We start from the raw sequence: 13,349 nt of genomic DNA, 5'->3' as shown, positions 1-13,349 counted from the left end.
TCATAATGATCATCTCTAGTCCTTCTCTCTCTTGGTGGTGATTCTTCTCTTCTGCTTCTTCTCTTATGTGATTCTTCTCTTCTCTTGTAGGGAGCCGTACACTCATTGGAATAGTGTCCGGGTCTTCCACAATTGTAGCAATTACGCTCTCGACTCGAAGATCTTTTGTCATTGTAGGACATTGACTTGGAACTTCTTTCCTTGCTCCTACTCTTGTAGAACTTGTTGAAGTTCTTCATCATTAGGCTCAATTCTTCATTGAAGGTTTGTTTCTCACTTGATGATGTGGGAGCTTCACATGAGGCTTTGTAAGCACCACTTGACTTGTTGTGGAGCTCATCCTTATCCTTGAGTGACATCTCATGAGCAACAATTCTTCCAATGACCTCCGTTGGCTTGAGATTCTTGTAATTTGGCATCATTTGGATCAATGTGCACACGGTATCATATTTTCCATCCAAGGCTCTTAGGATCTTCTTGATGATGAATTTGTCGGTCATCTCTTCACTTCCTAAGCCGGCAATCTCATTTTTTATGAGAGCAAGCCTAGAGTACATTTCAGCGACGCCTTCACCATCCTTCATCTTGAACTTGTCAAGTTGACTTTGAAGCACATCCAATTTGGATTCCTTGACGGAGTCAATACCTTCGTGCATGTCAATCAAAGTGTCCCAAATTTACTTTGCATTCTCAAGACGGCTGGTTTTGTTGAATTCTTCGGGGCACAATCCGTTGAAGAGAATATCACAAGCTTGAGTGTTGTCTTGCAGCATCTTCAACTCTTCCGCGGTAGCTTCACGGTTTGGTTCTCTCCCATCAAAGAATTCACCTTGCAAGCCAATACACACAATAGCCCATACGGCGGGATTATGTCCAAGAATATGCATTTTCATCTTATGCTTCCAACTAGCAAAATTAGTGCCATCAAAGTAAGGACCTCTACGGTGATAATTTCCCTCGCTAGACGTCATACTCTCCTAGGTTGTGAAACCAAGGCTGTGACCACCAAAAGCTATGGAAATCAAAGCAAATGGAGACCAAGGCTCTGATACCACTTGTAGATCGGAAGTATGTCTAGAGGGGGGTGATTAGACTACTTGACCAAATAAAAACTTAACCTTTTCCCAATTTTAATTCTTGGCAATTTTTAGCAAGTTAGCACAAGTCAAGCAATCAACCTACACATGCAATTCTAGAGTATAGCAGCGGAAAGTAACACAATTGCATATGAAGGTAAAGGGGAGGAGTTTGAGGAGGCAAACGCAATTTGGAGACACAGAGATTTTTGAGCCATGGTTCCGATAGGTGGTGCTATCGTACATCCATGTTGATGGAGACTTCAACCCACGAAGGGTAACGGTTGCGCAAGTCCACGGAGGGCTCCACCCACGAAGGGTCCACGAAGAAGCAACCTTGTCTATCCTACCATGGCCGTCGCCCACGAAGGACTTGCCTCACTAGGGGTAGATCTTCACGAAGTAGGCGATCTCCTTGCCCGTACAAACTCCTTGGTTCAACTCCACAATCTTGTCGGAGGCTCCCAAGTGACACCTAGCCAATCTAGGAGACACCACTCTCCAAGAAGTAACAAATGGTGTGTTGATGATGAACTCCTTGCTCTTGTGCTTCAAATGATAGTCTGCCCAGCACTCAACTCTGTCTCATAGGATATGGATTTGGTGGAAAGAATATTTGAGTGGAAAGAAACTTGGGAAGTCTAGAGATCAAGATTCATATGGTAGGAACGGGATATCTTGACCTCAACACAAGTGTAGGTGGTTCTCTCTCAGAAAATATAAGTTGGAAGTGTAGGCATGTTCTGATGGCTCTCTCTCCATGAATGAAGAGGAGGTGGAGGGGTATATATAGCCTCCACACAAAATCCAACCGTTACACACAACTTACCAATCTTGGTGGGACTGAATTGAGAAACTCGGTCGGACCGATTCAGTAAACCTAGTGACCGTTAGGATTTTCGGTGGGACCGACATGCAACTCGGTAGGACCGATATGGTTAGGGTTAGCGCATAATGTAATCTCGGTGAGACCGATTACACAAACTCGGTGAGACCGATTTTGGTAATAAGCTAACCAGAGAGTTGGTCAGGTAAACTCTGTGGGACCGATTCGCTCATTCGGTGGGACTGAAACGTTACGAAAGGGAAACAGAGAGTTTACATTGCAATCTCGGTGGGACCGATCGCTCATCTCGGTGGGACCGAAACGTTACGAAGGGAAACAGAGAGATTACAATCCCATCTCGGTGAGACCGAGATCCCTATCGGTGAGACCGATTTGCCTAGGGTTTGTGGCAGTGGCTATGACATCTGAACTCGGTGGCGCCGGATAGAAAGAATCGGTGGGGCCGAGTTTGACTTTTGGTTTAGCTCATATGGGGATGTGAGAAAGTAGTTAAGGGCTTTTGAGCATATCACTAAGCACTTTAGAGCAAGAACCTCATTAAGCAACACCTCATCCCTCCTTGATAGTATTGGCTTTTCCTATAGACCTAATGTGATCTTGGATCACTAAAATAGAGAATGTAGAGTCTTGAGCTTGAGCTTGAGCCAATCCTTTTGTCCTTCACATTTTGAGGGTCCACTTTACTCATCCATGCCATGCCAATCATTGAGCTTTCCTGAAATATTTATTTTGGAATAGCATTAGCTCAATGAGCTATATGTTGTTAGGAATTACCAAAACCACCTAGGGATAGTTGCACTTTTAAAGCTATATCATGTTGTACTCTGATGTATTTCAATTATGAAATCATGCTTCCTTAATACGCAAATGAAATATATTATGTGCTTAATATGAATGTCAATTAGATTAATAAATAGATTATTAATAATAGGGCAATTAGCATGCTAATGGCAAATTAGCAGGGTTTTGCTATTGCAAACAGTTATTGAGAAAATACCGTGGGCGATGACCTCAGGCAACGCACACAGTTTCTAGGAATAAACCGTGTTGGATTAATGAACAATCACACACGACATTCTCTTGAATTTTTTTTGCGCGAGGCCACCTTGCGCAAACGTTTACCACATAAAAACTGTGTGTGATGGACAGTCTTTGCCACACAGTTTCTTCTACGCATAGTGTGTGATGCATTCAATAACGCAAACGATAAAATTGTTAATATCGTGTGCAATGGTAACGCTATCACAAACGATTTAACGGGAAAAATTGTGTGTGATGTACCTACGAACGGAAATGTTTTCCTTGGACCGACTGTGTAGGATGTATACGAACGGAAACGTTTAGCGGGACTGACTGTGTAGGATGTACTAAAGACCGGAAACGATTTCGTCCGTATAATTGTATTTTTTAGCACTACTATACGTATAACCGTATTTGATCGCTCGCCAGTCGCACACGGCCTCATTTTGCCGAGCGTGTATGCCAGGAGGGCATATCCCCGACGGTTTCTGAGTCATGTGGGAAGGACCTCCCCCCCCCCCATCGCAGCCACTCACTAGATGACGGTTGAGCACGCCGTCACGGAAAGGGGTTAAAAACCGTTTGTATAGCACCTCGCTGTACCACTGAGTGACCAAGTTGTTATATGACTCATGGACAATAATGATGATGAGGAGGAGTTGACATATGATTATGATGTGTTATGATGATAAATTCTTAATATTATGATGATGATGACGACGATAATAATGATGAGTTATTATATCATTCAATGAAAGAACCGCGGACTAGATTTAAATGGATGGATCTAATCCAACTTGGTCACTTTGGATCCATCCACTTGAATCTAATCTGCGGTTCTTTCATTCAATGATGTAATAACTCATTATAACCATAATGATATAACATCTCTAAATTGCTACTGTATGAAAACTTGTATAATGGTGTATAAATATGATATAAAATAAAGTAAGTATAATATGTACAAATAGTAGCAATGCGTGGTTAAGCAGCGCTACTAGTAACTAGCAGTAGCGCATTATATGGAACGCGCTACTGATAATTGAGTTAGCAGTAGCATGTGCCCAAACGACGCTACTGCTAAATGTTAGATGTAGCGTCATAGCAGTAGTGTCGTGGCTCGCGCTACTGCTAGGTCATTTTATCCGCGCTACTACTAGTGTTTTCCCTAGTAGTGCCCACCCTAACAAGAACCGCCTAGATTACGAGTGCATTTGTGCTCGAGCATGAAAACTCCATGTCCTTTTTAAACCTTTGTACTGCTGACTTTCCTCCTTGAGTAATGAAATCCCCCTATTTGCCCACAAAAAAATGTACAGACCAATCCAGGGTCGCCACCCCTATGTGAAGTCTCGATTTACCATTCTTGTGCCCATCTTGTTTTATCTTGAGTCGCCACCCATTTTGAAACTATTCTGATGATAAGTTAAGACATAATTTTATTTTTGAGAAACTCAATACAGATGTGGACGGTCACAAACATTTTTTTTTCTAAAATTTCCAATCTATTCATCAATCGTGGCAGTACAGAGAACAATAGAGGTAATAAAAATTTCAACCAGGTCCATGGACCATCCAGCGACGACTACAAAAATTGGAACGAGCCAAAGGCAGGCCGCCCCTCCCTCAACCGAGCCGGGCAAACCTTGTTGTAATAGACAAATGAGAAGTCATCGTGCTAAGGCACCAAAGGACCAGCTCACCAGAGAAGCAACCGTCGCCGATGAAGAGAGTTGTAAATCAAAAAGATCAAACCTGTAACCGCATGAACATGTACATACGCACACTCTACGACCGCACGCACACGCTATTTCTATGAGAACTTATATAAGAGAGATGACACCAACGGGTCTGAAGTCTAAACACACAGACATGTACATACACTCACCCCTATGAATGTACACCATACCCCTATGAGTGAATATGAAAATTCTATTTTCGCTAGTATTCTATGGGGAAATGGCAATTTTGTTCTTTCTTTTCTCTTTTCTGTGAGAAACTTCTATCTTTCCATTGCTAGCCGATGTACCATCTTCTGAGCACAAAGGTGAGCCGACAATTCGACTTGTACGCGGCAGCGAAGGTGAGGCCATGACTAGCAAACTAGCCATGGCGAATTGACAATTCGACTTGTGGGCGGCGGCAAAGGCGAAGCTATGACAGCAAACATGCTCTTGGAATGGCTTAAATAGCATATTCCGAGTAAGAACCTAAACAGACAATTCAATTTGTGGGTGACAACGAAGTTGAACCATGACTAACAAACACGCCCTTGGGATGGCTCAGATAGCATTACAAGCACATATGCCCTTGGGATGGCCCAGATAACGTGTTCCGAGCACAAGGGCGGCCAGGTATATAAAGACGTAATTTGAAGAGAGGGCCACATAAAGACACATCATATCTGAGGCCAGATAAAGACCAAAAGCTCATGAACTTAATTGGTGCTTGATAGCTCAACTCATTAAGCTTGTAGCTCGCTTCTTAATAAACGAACCCAATCACTCATCTTAGGTCGATAAACTTAATGGGTTTAACAAACAAGCTAACGACTTTCACGAACGGCTCGTTAATTAAGCTGTTAGTACACAGGACACATATTCTTATCTTACATGACAATATTTTCGTGGTAACTCAACCCATAAGTGAAATCAAATCGACCGATCCCTACCATAGGAGCCAACAAACTCGCGCACCTCCTTATGTAATCACCATGCATCTTCCTGTGGCAAAATTACGCCCACACTCTCATCTTGTAGGCTACAACACATCATAGTTTGTTAACGAGCACTCACAATCTTAACAGGCTTTAAATGAACAGAGCCAAACAAAGTTTTTTGCTTATTAAACTTAACAAGCTAAATGAGCCGAGCCTTAACGAGAAGGAGCTTAACGAGCCGAGCAGGCGTACCAGACTGGAAGAACTTGCTGAAAATGAACGGCATGTCACAACCATGCGCAAAACTTACAAACGTAGTTCCATAGTTACTAGCTTGTTTTGTTGTTCGATAGATAGGGATCAGTCGTGCATTTTTGTTACCGCGGAACATACAAGAATTCCAGGAACAGAAGTAAATAAATACTGGTTACACTCGTGCACTGCACTGCACTGCACGAAAAACAGACGAAAAAGAACAATGCAGGACGAAGATGGACACATTTCATATAGTCTACAGAGGAATGCTCTTGATCATCTTTAATCTGAATCTCAGTAATCTTTATCGAGTTGGTGTGCTGTGGATTTCTTTCCGTCTGAACTCTGAAGAACTCAGTCTATCTGCAGAAGAAAGATCAGTTTGGGCACAATGAGAACGATTACATGAATTTCACCTGCGAAACAAGCTATGATACTGCTTGGCATCTAGCAGTAGGACAAGACTGTCCAAAGGTCGCACGGCTCCATGACTATTCTATAGGAACGATTTAAGCAGTCATGCAAAGATATCTCAGAAAATAAGCATCGATGTAGTTTGGATTAAAACTGAGACTTAAGCCGACACTTACATCGGTACATCGGTTCGTTCACGAACTTTCCGAAGCGTTCCTCATAAGTTCATACAGAGCAAAGCCCCCTAGGTGGCAACCAGGCAACCGCTGGCTCATTTCTCGTAATTCTTTCTGTGATTCAGAAACAGTACCAATTAGATGAACAATGGTTACGAGAATACAAAAGCGAGGAGAGGAGTGCTGCTAGTATAGGTGAGCTCACCAATGATACTGCATAGAGCTTGGTGGATTCATAACCATCTTGAGCTCTAGCATAAAGCTCAGTTACGGCGCTGGAATCAATGTTACATCTCATGTAAAAGAATGCTGCTGGTCTAACATTCGTTTCTCGCTGAGAAACTCCAATGAGAATGGGTTCTGTCTGCACAAATAAATGTGGATAGTTAACAGATCAAAATACAAGAAAATCCTGCAGTTGCAGAAATCTTCTTTGCATGGTAATTACAAAAAAATCATCTGATGTGGTCCTGATTTATATAAACCAGTGAACCTGCCACCAGTGATGCAGTAATTAGGAAAGCAAGGCAAAGAGTGTTGGTGATTTAATTACCAGTGAACTAGCAGGAACTCCAGTTTCCTCAACTACTTCACGGATGATTCCATCAAACATTTCATTTGAAATTCTTTCAATGAGACCACTGACATCTTTTTCTTCATTTTGATGAGCCAAGATTCCAACTTCTTGTGGCTGATACAAACAATTGAACTTGGATAATGAGAAACATCAAGACAACAGATCGACCACTCGAACCACAACTGCTTCTAAATAAATTATAACTGCTTCAAGAATTTCAATTGTTGTCTTAGGTCAACATTTTCCATGTTCCAAATTATAAAGTATGCATTACTAGGAAATTTATTCGTCATCTGAAAGAAAAATGAGTGACTATACCAAGAGCATTTTGTGTTTCAGTAATGGGTGGCCCCAATTCTCATTGGATGAAACTATTATATTTAGAAAGTTATGACAAACAAAAAAACAAGCACTGTCCACATGAATGCTGATCTCTAGCAAAGAAAGACGAGTTAAACTAAACAGTCCAGCCTAGCAAAGTTACATGTCCTAGAGCTTTGTCTCTACTTGGGATCTCTTTAGACAAAAACCTTACATGTCATCAACTGTGCTCAATATTGTAACATTCTTAATCTTAAGATATTACCTCAGAATGTCCTCCAGGAAAAACATAGTGTCCAGGAGACTCGCCGACATTGTTGCTCCTTTGCAATACAATAATTTTTTCATCAGATGTTTCAACGATTGCACCATTTCCCAGTGGATTTGACATGTGTTGGCAATACACAGAGTCATCTAATCAGATCAGATTGAAAGATGAACTATTTTGGTCAAGACTCGTTGTTGTTATGATTCTGTACAAAGAATTTGCACCGTGCAATTAAGGAGACAAAATACTGACACAAGTTGTCTAACAATTAATAATTCAGTGATCATCACTATCTCTTCATAGTGATTAATGATACAGCAGCATATGCGAGCATGGAAAGGAAAATAAAGGTGGGGCAAAATTTGTTATGTACAAGCTTAAGCAATGAAAGAAATATAAATTCATGAGATAATGTAAACTCAAACTTTCGAAAGTTAAAGATGCAAAGAGGCCTTGATCTACAAGAGGAAAATGAAGGCATCTAAGGTTCTAACTTCTAGATAACCTTTACCTTGAGAGGGGACCAAAAATTTCTCCCACAGTGGACTGAGATTTGTTCCAACAAATGTCCTGTTGTTTGTAAGTTAATAATATTGATGTTAGACAGAGGTGCTGCATTGAAAACATCGCATAGAAGGAACTACAGGTGTAGCTATACAGATAGATAAGAAAGATCAAGCAAACCTATAATCTGTGAGTCCCAAATGAAGTGAGACACAGTACACCTGATTTGATTCATCACTGCGGTGCAAGGCATGCCCTCCATACTGAAATTCGTCAGGGTGACCAAGAGTATAAATACTAGCACTCAGAAATGCAGTCAAGGGGGATAAAGGAAGGACCGATAAAAACAGCAAAGTAGAAGTCCTAATGGCTTGTTTTAACTATAAACGGAACACTAAAAAGAAAATATATTGCAATCGCACAAGTTCAGATGTAAAAGGAACACTAAGCAAGTTCACAAATAGAACTTATGGCAGTCAACGGCGGGAGATCAACTCGTAAATTACTTAGCATGGAAGAAACATTATTCGCCTTAAGCATAAATAAATTGTTTCTTGTCAGTACCAATTTGGCATAGAGCATACTTCTAAATCTACATTGCTTAAAATGGAAGAAACATTATTGGCGTCAAGTATAAATTGTTCATCGATAATCAAGTGTGTGTTAATTTATCTCTGCCAAAATCAAGTGTATACATACACGTATAGATCACTAGAGCTGCAGATAAATGGCTTGCCAGAATACATACGTACATACATAGGGAGGTTATGCATACCCGAAATTTCGTGCCGTTGTACAGCGATGGGTTCTGCTGGAGCCTTTGATTCCAGATCTGCAAGACGAACAAAGATGATGAACAATGGCCCCTTGTTAACAGGAAGCGAGCACACACGGTACGATTAGAGCTAGCTAGACGGACCACCTCGCCTATAGAATCCTCCAGGGATGCGTCCGGGTGGTGGATCCGGTCGAAGGACGGACCAAACCTCACCGAAACCTTCATTTGGCAGCAACACTGCGTTAGTTAAGACCATGGGAAGAATCTGCACGATCTGCAGCGGAATCGGGCGCGGGGGGGAGGGAGGGGGGGGGAGGTTACTCGGGATCGAGGGAGGCCTTCGGGGCAGGAGAGGAGGAGCTTGTACGCGGCGGCCATGTGGCGGTCGTGGAGGCGGGATGAGTTGCGAGCCGCCGCCGCCGGGAGCTTTGGAAGAGGAATGGGAGTACGGGGACATGGCACAAACCGGGTCAATGCTCAGGCCCTAGTTTTGGCCCGTGGGCTAAGCCCATAGGCCGGAAATACTAAACTGATTTAAAACACCAGTGAGGGCTCATTTCGGTCGCGGGATTTCCGAAACAATGAAATAGAAAAGGTAAAGTTTGGGATGACAGGTTGAGCCAAAGCAGGGGCAACTTTAAGTTTAAGGATGAGAATGGGAGAGCATACTGTGAGTACAATAACTCCATACCCATACATATGTTTCACATCATGATAAAATCTCATCTATACCCTATCCATCGGGTAGATATCCAGCACATACCCATACCTGGGTATTAATGCCCAATGAGTATTCATCGGGCATATCAATAGAACATCAAATGATGATGATGTGATTTCTAATTCTATGTGTAGCGGAGACGCCAACCACTAAGATGTTAATATGATTAGGGTTGATTGTTAGAAGGAGGGGGGTGGGGCACAGAGCTTACATACAACTACTCGGTATGTATAACCCACCAATAATATAGCTGCGTAGAGTGTGGCATACCCATGGGCATAAATCGTGCCCATGTCCTATCCATGACTAGTCGACTAGGGTATGGGTACTGCCCATGGGCATGAAAATGTGCCACACCCTACCATGCAGGTTGAGTACCCATGGGTAAAATTGTCATCCTTAAACTAACTAGCGGCTATCCCTGGAAGGGGCTACAAATGGGCGTGATGGGCCCGCAGGGCACGCCGTGTGTTGCTGTCGCCATGTGTCGTGTGCTGAGCTCACCCATGGGGTTACCCTTTTTTATGCCTTTTTTTCCTTTAGATTTTGCTTGATCTTTTTTTGTATTCTTGAAAAAAATATGTTTCTCTCATGAAGCATGTCGTGTGGAAAAGTATAGTTGTGCTTCCACGTGACGCTGAAAAACACAGTTGTGCTTAGTGTGAAACATAGTTGTGCTTCTGCGTGCTTCCTGAAAAAGTGAAAAGCATAACTATGGGGTGCTTCATGATGAAGCACAACTTTGTTTCTCAGAAAGTGAAAAAAAACGCTTTTGTGCTCCCGGTTTTCTGGGTTTTTTTAGTTTTCTTTTTTCCATGTTTCAGTTTTTTCTGCTTCCTTTTTTCTAAAAAAGTTCATGCAAACATAATAATATATGATCAAGTTTCGAAGTTCGCAACATGTGAAATGCAATGTGAAAATGGTTCGTGTTTGGACACAAGGTTCATGAGATAAAATGTTTTGAAAACAATAAATCTTAAAAAGAATCCAAAACTCCTAGGTCGTGACAAATGCCACACATGCAGTGCATCACTTGTCACCACCGGATGAGATGGGATACCACTTAACTAGAGATTTCGAAGCATAAGGCCTAGCTTCACAAAATCTTTTATGGCAGTTAAAGCCGTAGCCAACCAAACTCTCAAATCTTTTAACTTCTCAAAAAACTGAGGGGAAGTGTCGGCTGCCTCACAATTTTGAGAGAGCAAAAGAAAGTCCCAACAAAAGATTCCCTCTCTAGGGTGCGGCCACCTCTCTCTATTTCTCGGGCGATTGCATGTCTGAGCCGCCCACCGCAGTTCCTTGCCTCCGGTGATCACTTCCATGCTGGCCAGCACCCCGCAATCACATCGATCTTTGGCTGTCAAATCCCGGCAAGAATACGACAAATTGTTTTCCTTCCCTTTTTTGTCTTTCCCTTCCTCTCCGGCCACAACGGCGCTCCTTTTTGTTGTCCTTAGCCGGGCGACCCTCCTCCTTGTCGTCCCTGGCCACAAAAAAAGTTGTAGCACACGTGGAGGAACACCTATACTTAAAGCTCGCGTGCATGAAGAAAACTTACATGGTAAAGTGGTTGTTGGCCTCCATCGTCAATTTCAATGAATCGTTGTGTTCACCGTACCATCACATCATTAGGAGAAGGATGAGGGGAAGAACTCATTCAGACGAAGAAGCGCCCAAGCCAGGGCCCATCAAGAACAGTTGCTCTCCTTGCTTTTTGGACTACATCATTGCACGCTTATGTCACGCATGATAGGCCTCTACCAAATTGTTTTTTTGAAGCATCAATCCTAGGTCCTAACTATCTCATGGACATCATCTAGTGGCGAGAAGTTGTCCTTGGCCACGTGGAAGGAAGAAACAAGAAGGGTAAAGAAGGAAGAGGAAGAGAGAGGGATTTTCATGCAGGGTCTAGTTTGTTTGAGGAGTTAAATTTGAGAGTTCGGTTAGATTTGCGGGTTTTTTTACTCATTTTGAGGAGTTACGGTTTTAGGAGGCATTTTAGGGGCTAATTTGTAGGAGTTCGGTCAGGGATGCCCTTACATTGTTGTTTCAGATTATCCCTGCTCCGAGTGTCCGAGCTACTAGATGCTGACTTAATTAGCTGAGCTAAATAGACATTCTTGTCCATAGATGTTAGCGACATTCTTATCATCCCTCTTGGCATGCCAAAACACACTAGTTTTTGGACATGGCTTCATAAAAAAACGGGAGGGATGACAATGGAGTGGGTTGAGTATATCCAATCCGAATCAATGCCCATATAGGCAAGTCCACTTATTTCCCACTTGTGAAAGTATTTTTTTTTGCATGGAAAAAAAACAGCAATATCAGTGGAATGCTGCCTGAGGGAGTCCCGGATTAGGGGGTGTCCGGATAGTCGGACTACCATCATCAGCCGAACTATCATCGACCGGACTATCATCATCGACCGGACTCCAAGGCTATGAAGATACAAGATTGAAGACTTCGTCCCGTGTCAGGATGGGACTTTCCTTGGCGTGGAAGGCAAGCTTGGCGATACGGATATGTAGATCTCCTACCATTGTAACCGACTCTATGTAACCCTAACCCTCTCCGGTGTCTATATAAACCGGATGGCTCTAGTCCGTAGGACACAACAACAACAACAACCATTACAATCATACCATAGGCTAGCTTCTAGGGTTTAGCCTCCTTGATCTCGTGGTAGATCCACTCTTGTAAACATCCACAATATCAATATCAATCAAGCAGGATGTAGGGTTTTACCTCCATCAAGAGGGCCCGAACCTGGGTAAAACATCGTGTCCCTTGTCTCCTATTACCATCCGCCTAGACGCATAGTTCGGGACCCCCTATCCGAGATCCGCCGGTTTTGACACCGACATTGGTGCTTTCATTGAGAGTTCCTCTGTGTCGTCACCGATAGGCTTGATGACCTCTTCAATCGACAACGACGCCGTCCTGGGTGAGACTTTTCTCCCCGGATAGATCGTCGTATTCGGCGGCTTCGCACTGCGGGCCAACTCACTTGGCCATCTGGAGCAGATCGAAAGCTACGCCCCTGGCCGTCAGGTCAGGTTTGGAAGCCTAAACTTCACGGCCGATATCCGCGGGGACTTGATCTTCGATGAATCTGAGCCACAGCCGAGCGTGCCGCGCTGTCACGATGGGCACGACCTAACTCTGCCGCCGGACAACACCTTGGAGGCCGCACACGAATCCGCTCCGACCCATAGTCCAGAGCCGATCACTCAGATCGAGGACGGATGGCTGGACACCGCCTCAGGAGCTGCAACTTCTACGGCGATGGAGCCGAACACTTACCTTGTCCCGCATAAAGCTCATGACTCCGAGGTGCCGGACTCCGAACCTCCTGCGCCCCTGCCGGTCGAATCCGACTGGGCGCCGATCATGGAATTCACCGCTGCGGACATCTTTCAGCACTCACCCTTCGGCGATATCTTAAATTCGCTGAAGCATCTCTCACTATCCGGAGAGCCCTGGCCGAACTACCGCCAGGATGGTTGGGACGCGGACGACAAAGAAATTCAGAGCCCACCCACCACCCACTTCGTATCCACCATCGACGATCTAACCAACGTACTCGACTACGACTCCGAAGACATCGACGGTATGGACGACGATGCCAGAGACTACCAAGAGCCAGTGCCTACAGGACACTGGAAGACCACCTCGTCATACGATATATATATATGGTGGACACCCCAAAAGATGGGGACGGCGAAGA

The 13,349-nt window shown here is 43.6% G+C and overlaps 1 protein-coding gene across 2 annotated transcripts; it reads right to left on the bottom strand.

Moving 5' to 3' along the window:
• Positions 1–5,872: 5,872 nt before the first annotated feature.
• On the bottom strand, positions 5,873–9,384 carry LOC123105983 (nudix hydrolase 9). Of its 2 annotated transcripts, none has more exons than XM_044528177.1 (10): positions 9,217–9,384; positions 9,037–9,114; positions 8,893–8,949; positions 8,298–8,380; positions 8,125–8,183; positions 7,611–7,759; positions 7,001–7,138; positions 6,653–6,811; positions 6,448–6,561; positions 5,873–6,220 (listed from the first exon to the last, which is right to left on the bottom strand). In XM_044528177.1, the coding sequence occupies exons 1-9, from the start codon at positions 9,271–9,273 to the stop codon at positions 6,466–6,468; spliced, it is 876 nt and encodes a 291-aa protein (XP_044384112.1). In that variant the 5' UTR covers positions 9,274–9,384; the 3' UTR covers positions 5,873–6,220; positions 6,448–6,465. The 2 variants fall into 2 exon arrangements, with proteins under 2 accessions (XP_044384112.1, XP_044384119.1); XM_044528184.1 differs by having other exon boundaries at positions 9,040–9,114.
• Positions 9,385–13,349: the final 3,965 nt, after the last annotated feature.

This window comes from Triticum aestivum, chromosome 1B (genome assembly GCF_018294505.1).
Source record: "Triticum aestivum cultivar Chinese Spring chromosome 1B, IWGSC CS RefSeq v2.1, whole genome shotgun sequence".
Classification (NCBI taxonomy): Eukaryota; Viridiplantae; Streptophyta; class Magnoliopsida; order Poales; family Poaceae; genus Triticum; species Triticum aestivum.
The sequence above is the reverse complement of the archived record's forward strand: the minus strand, read 5'-3'. Positions and strand labels throughout refer to the sequence as shown.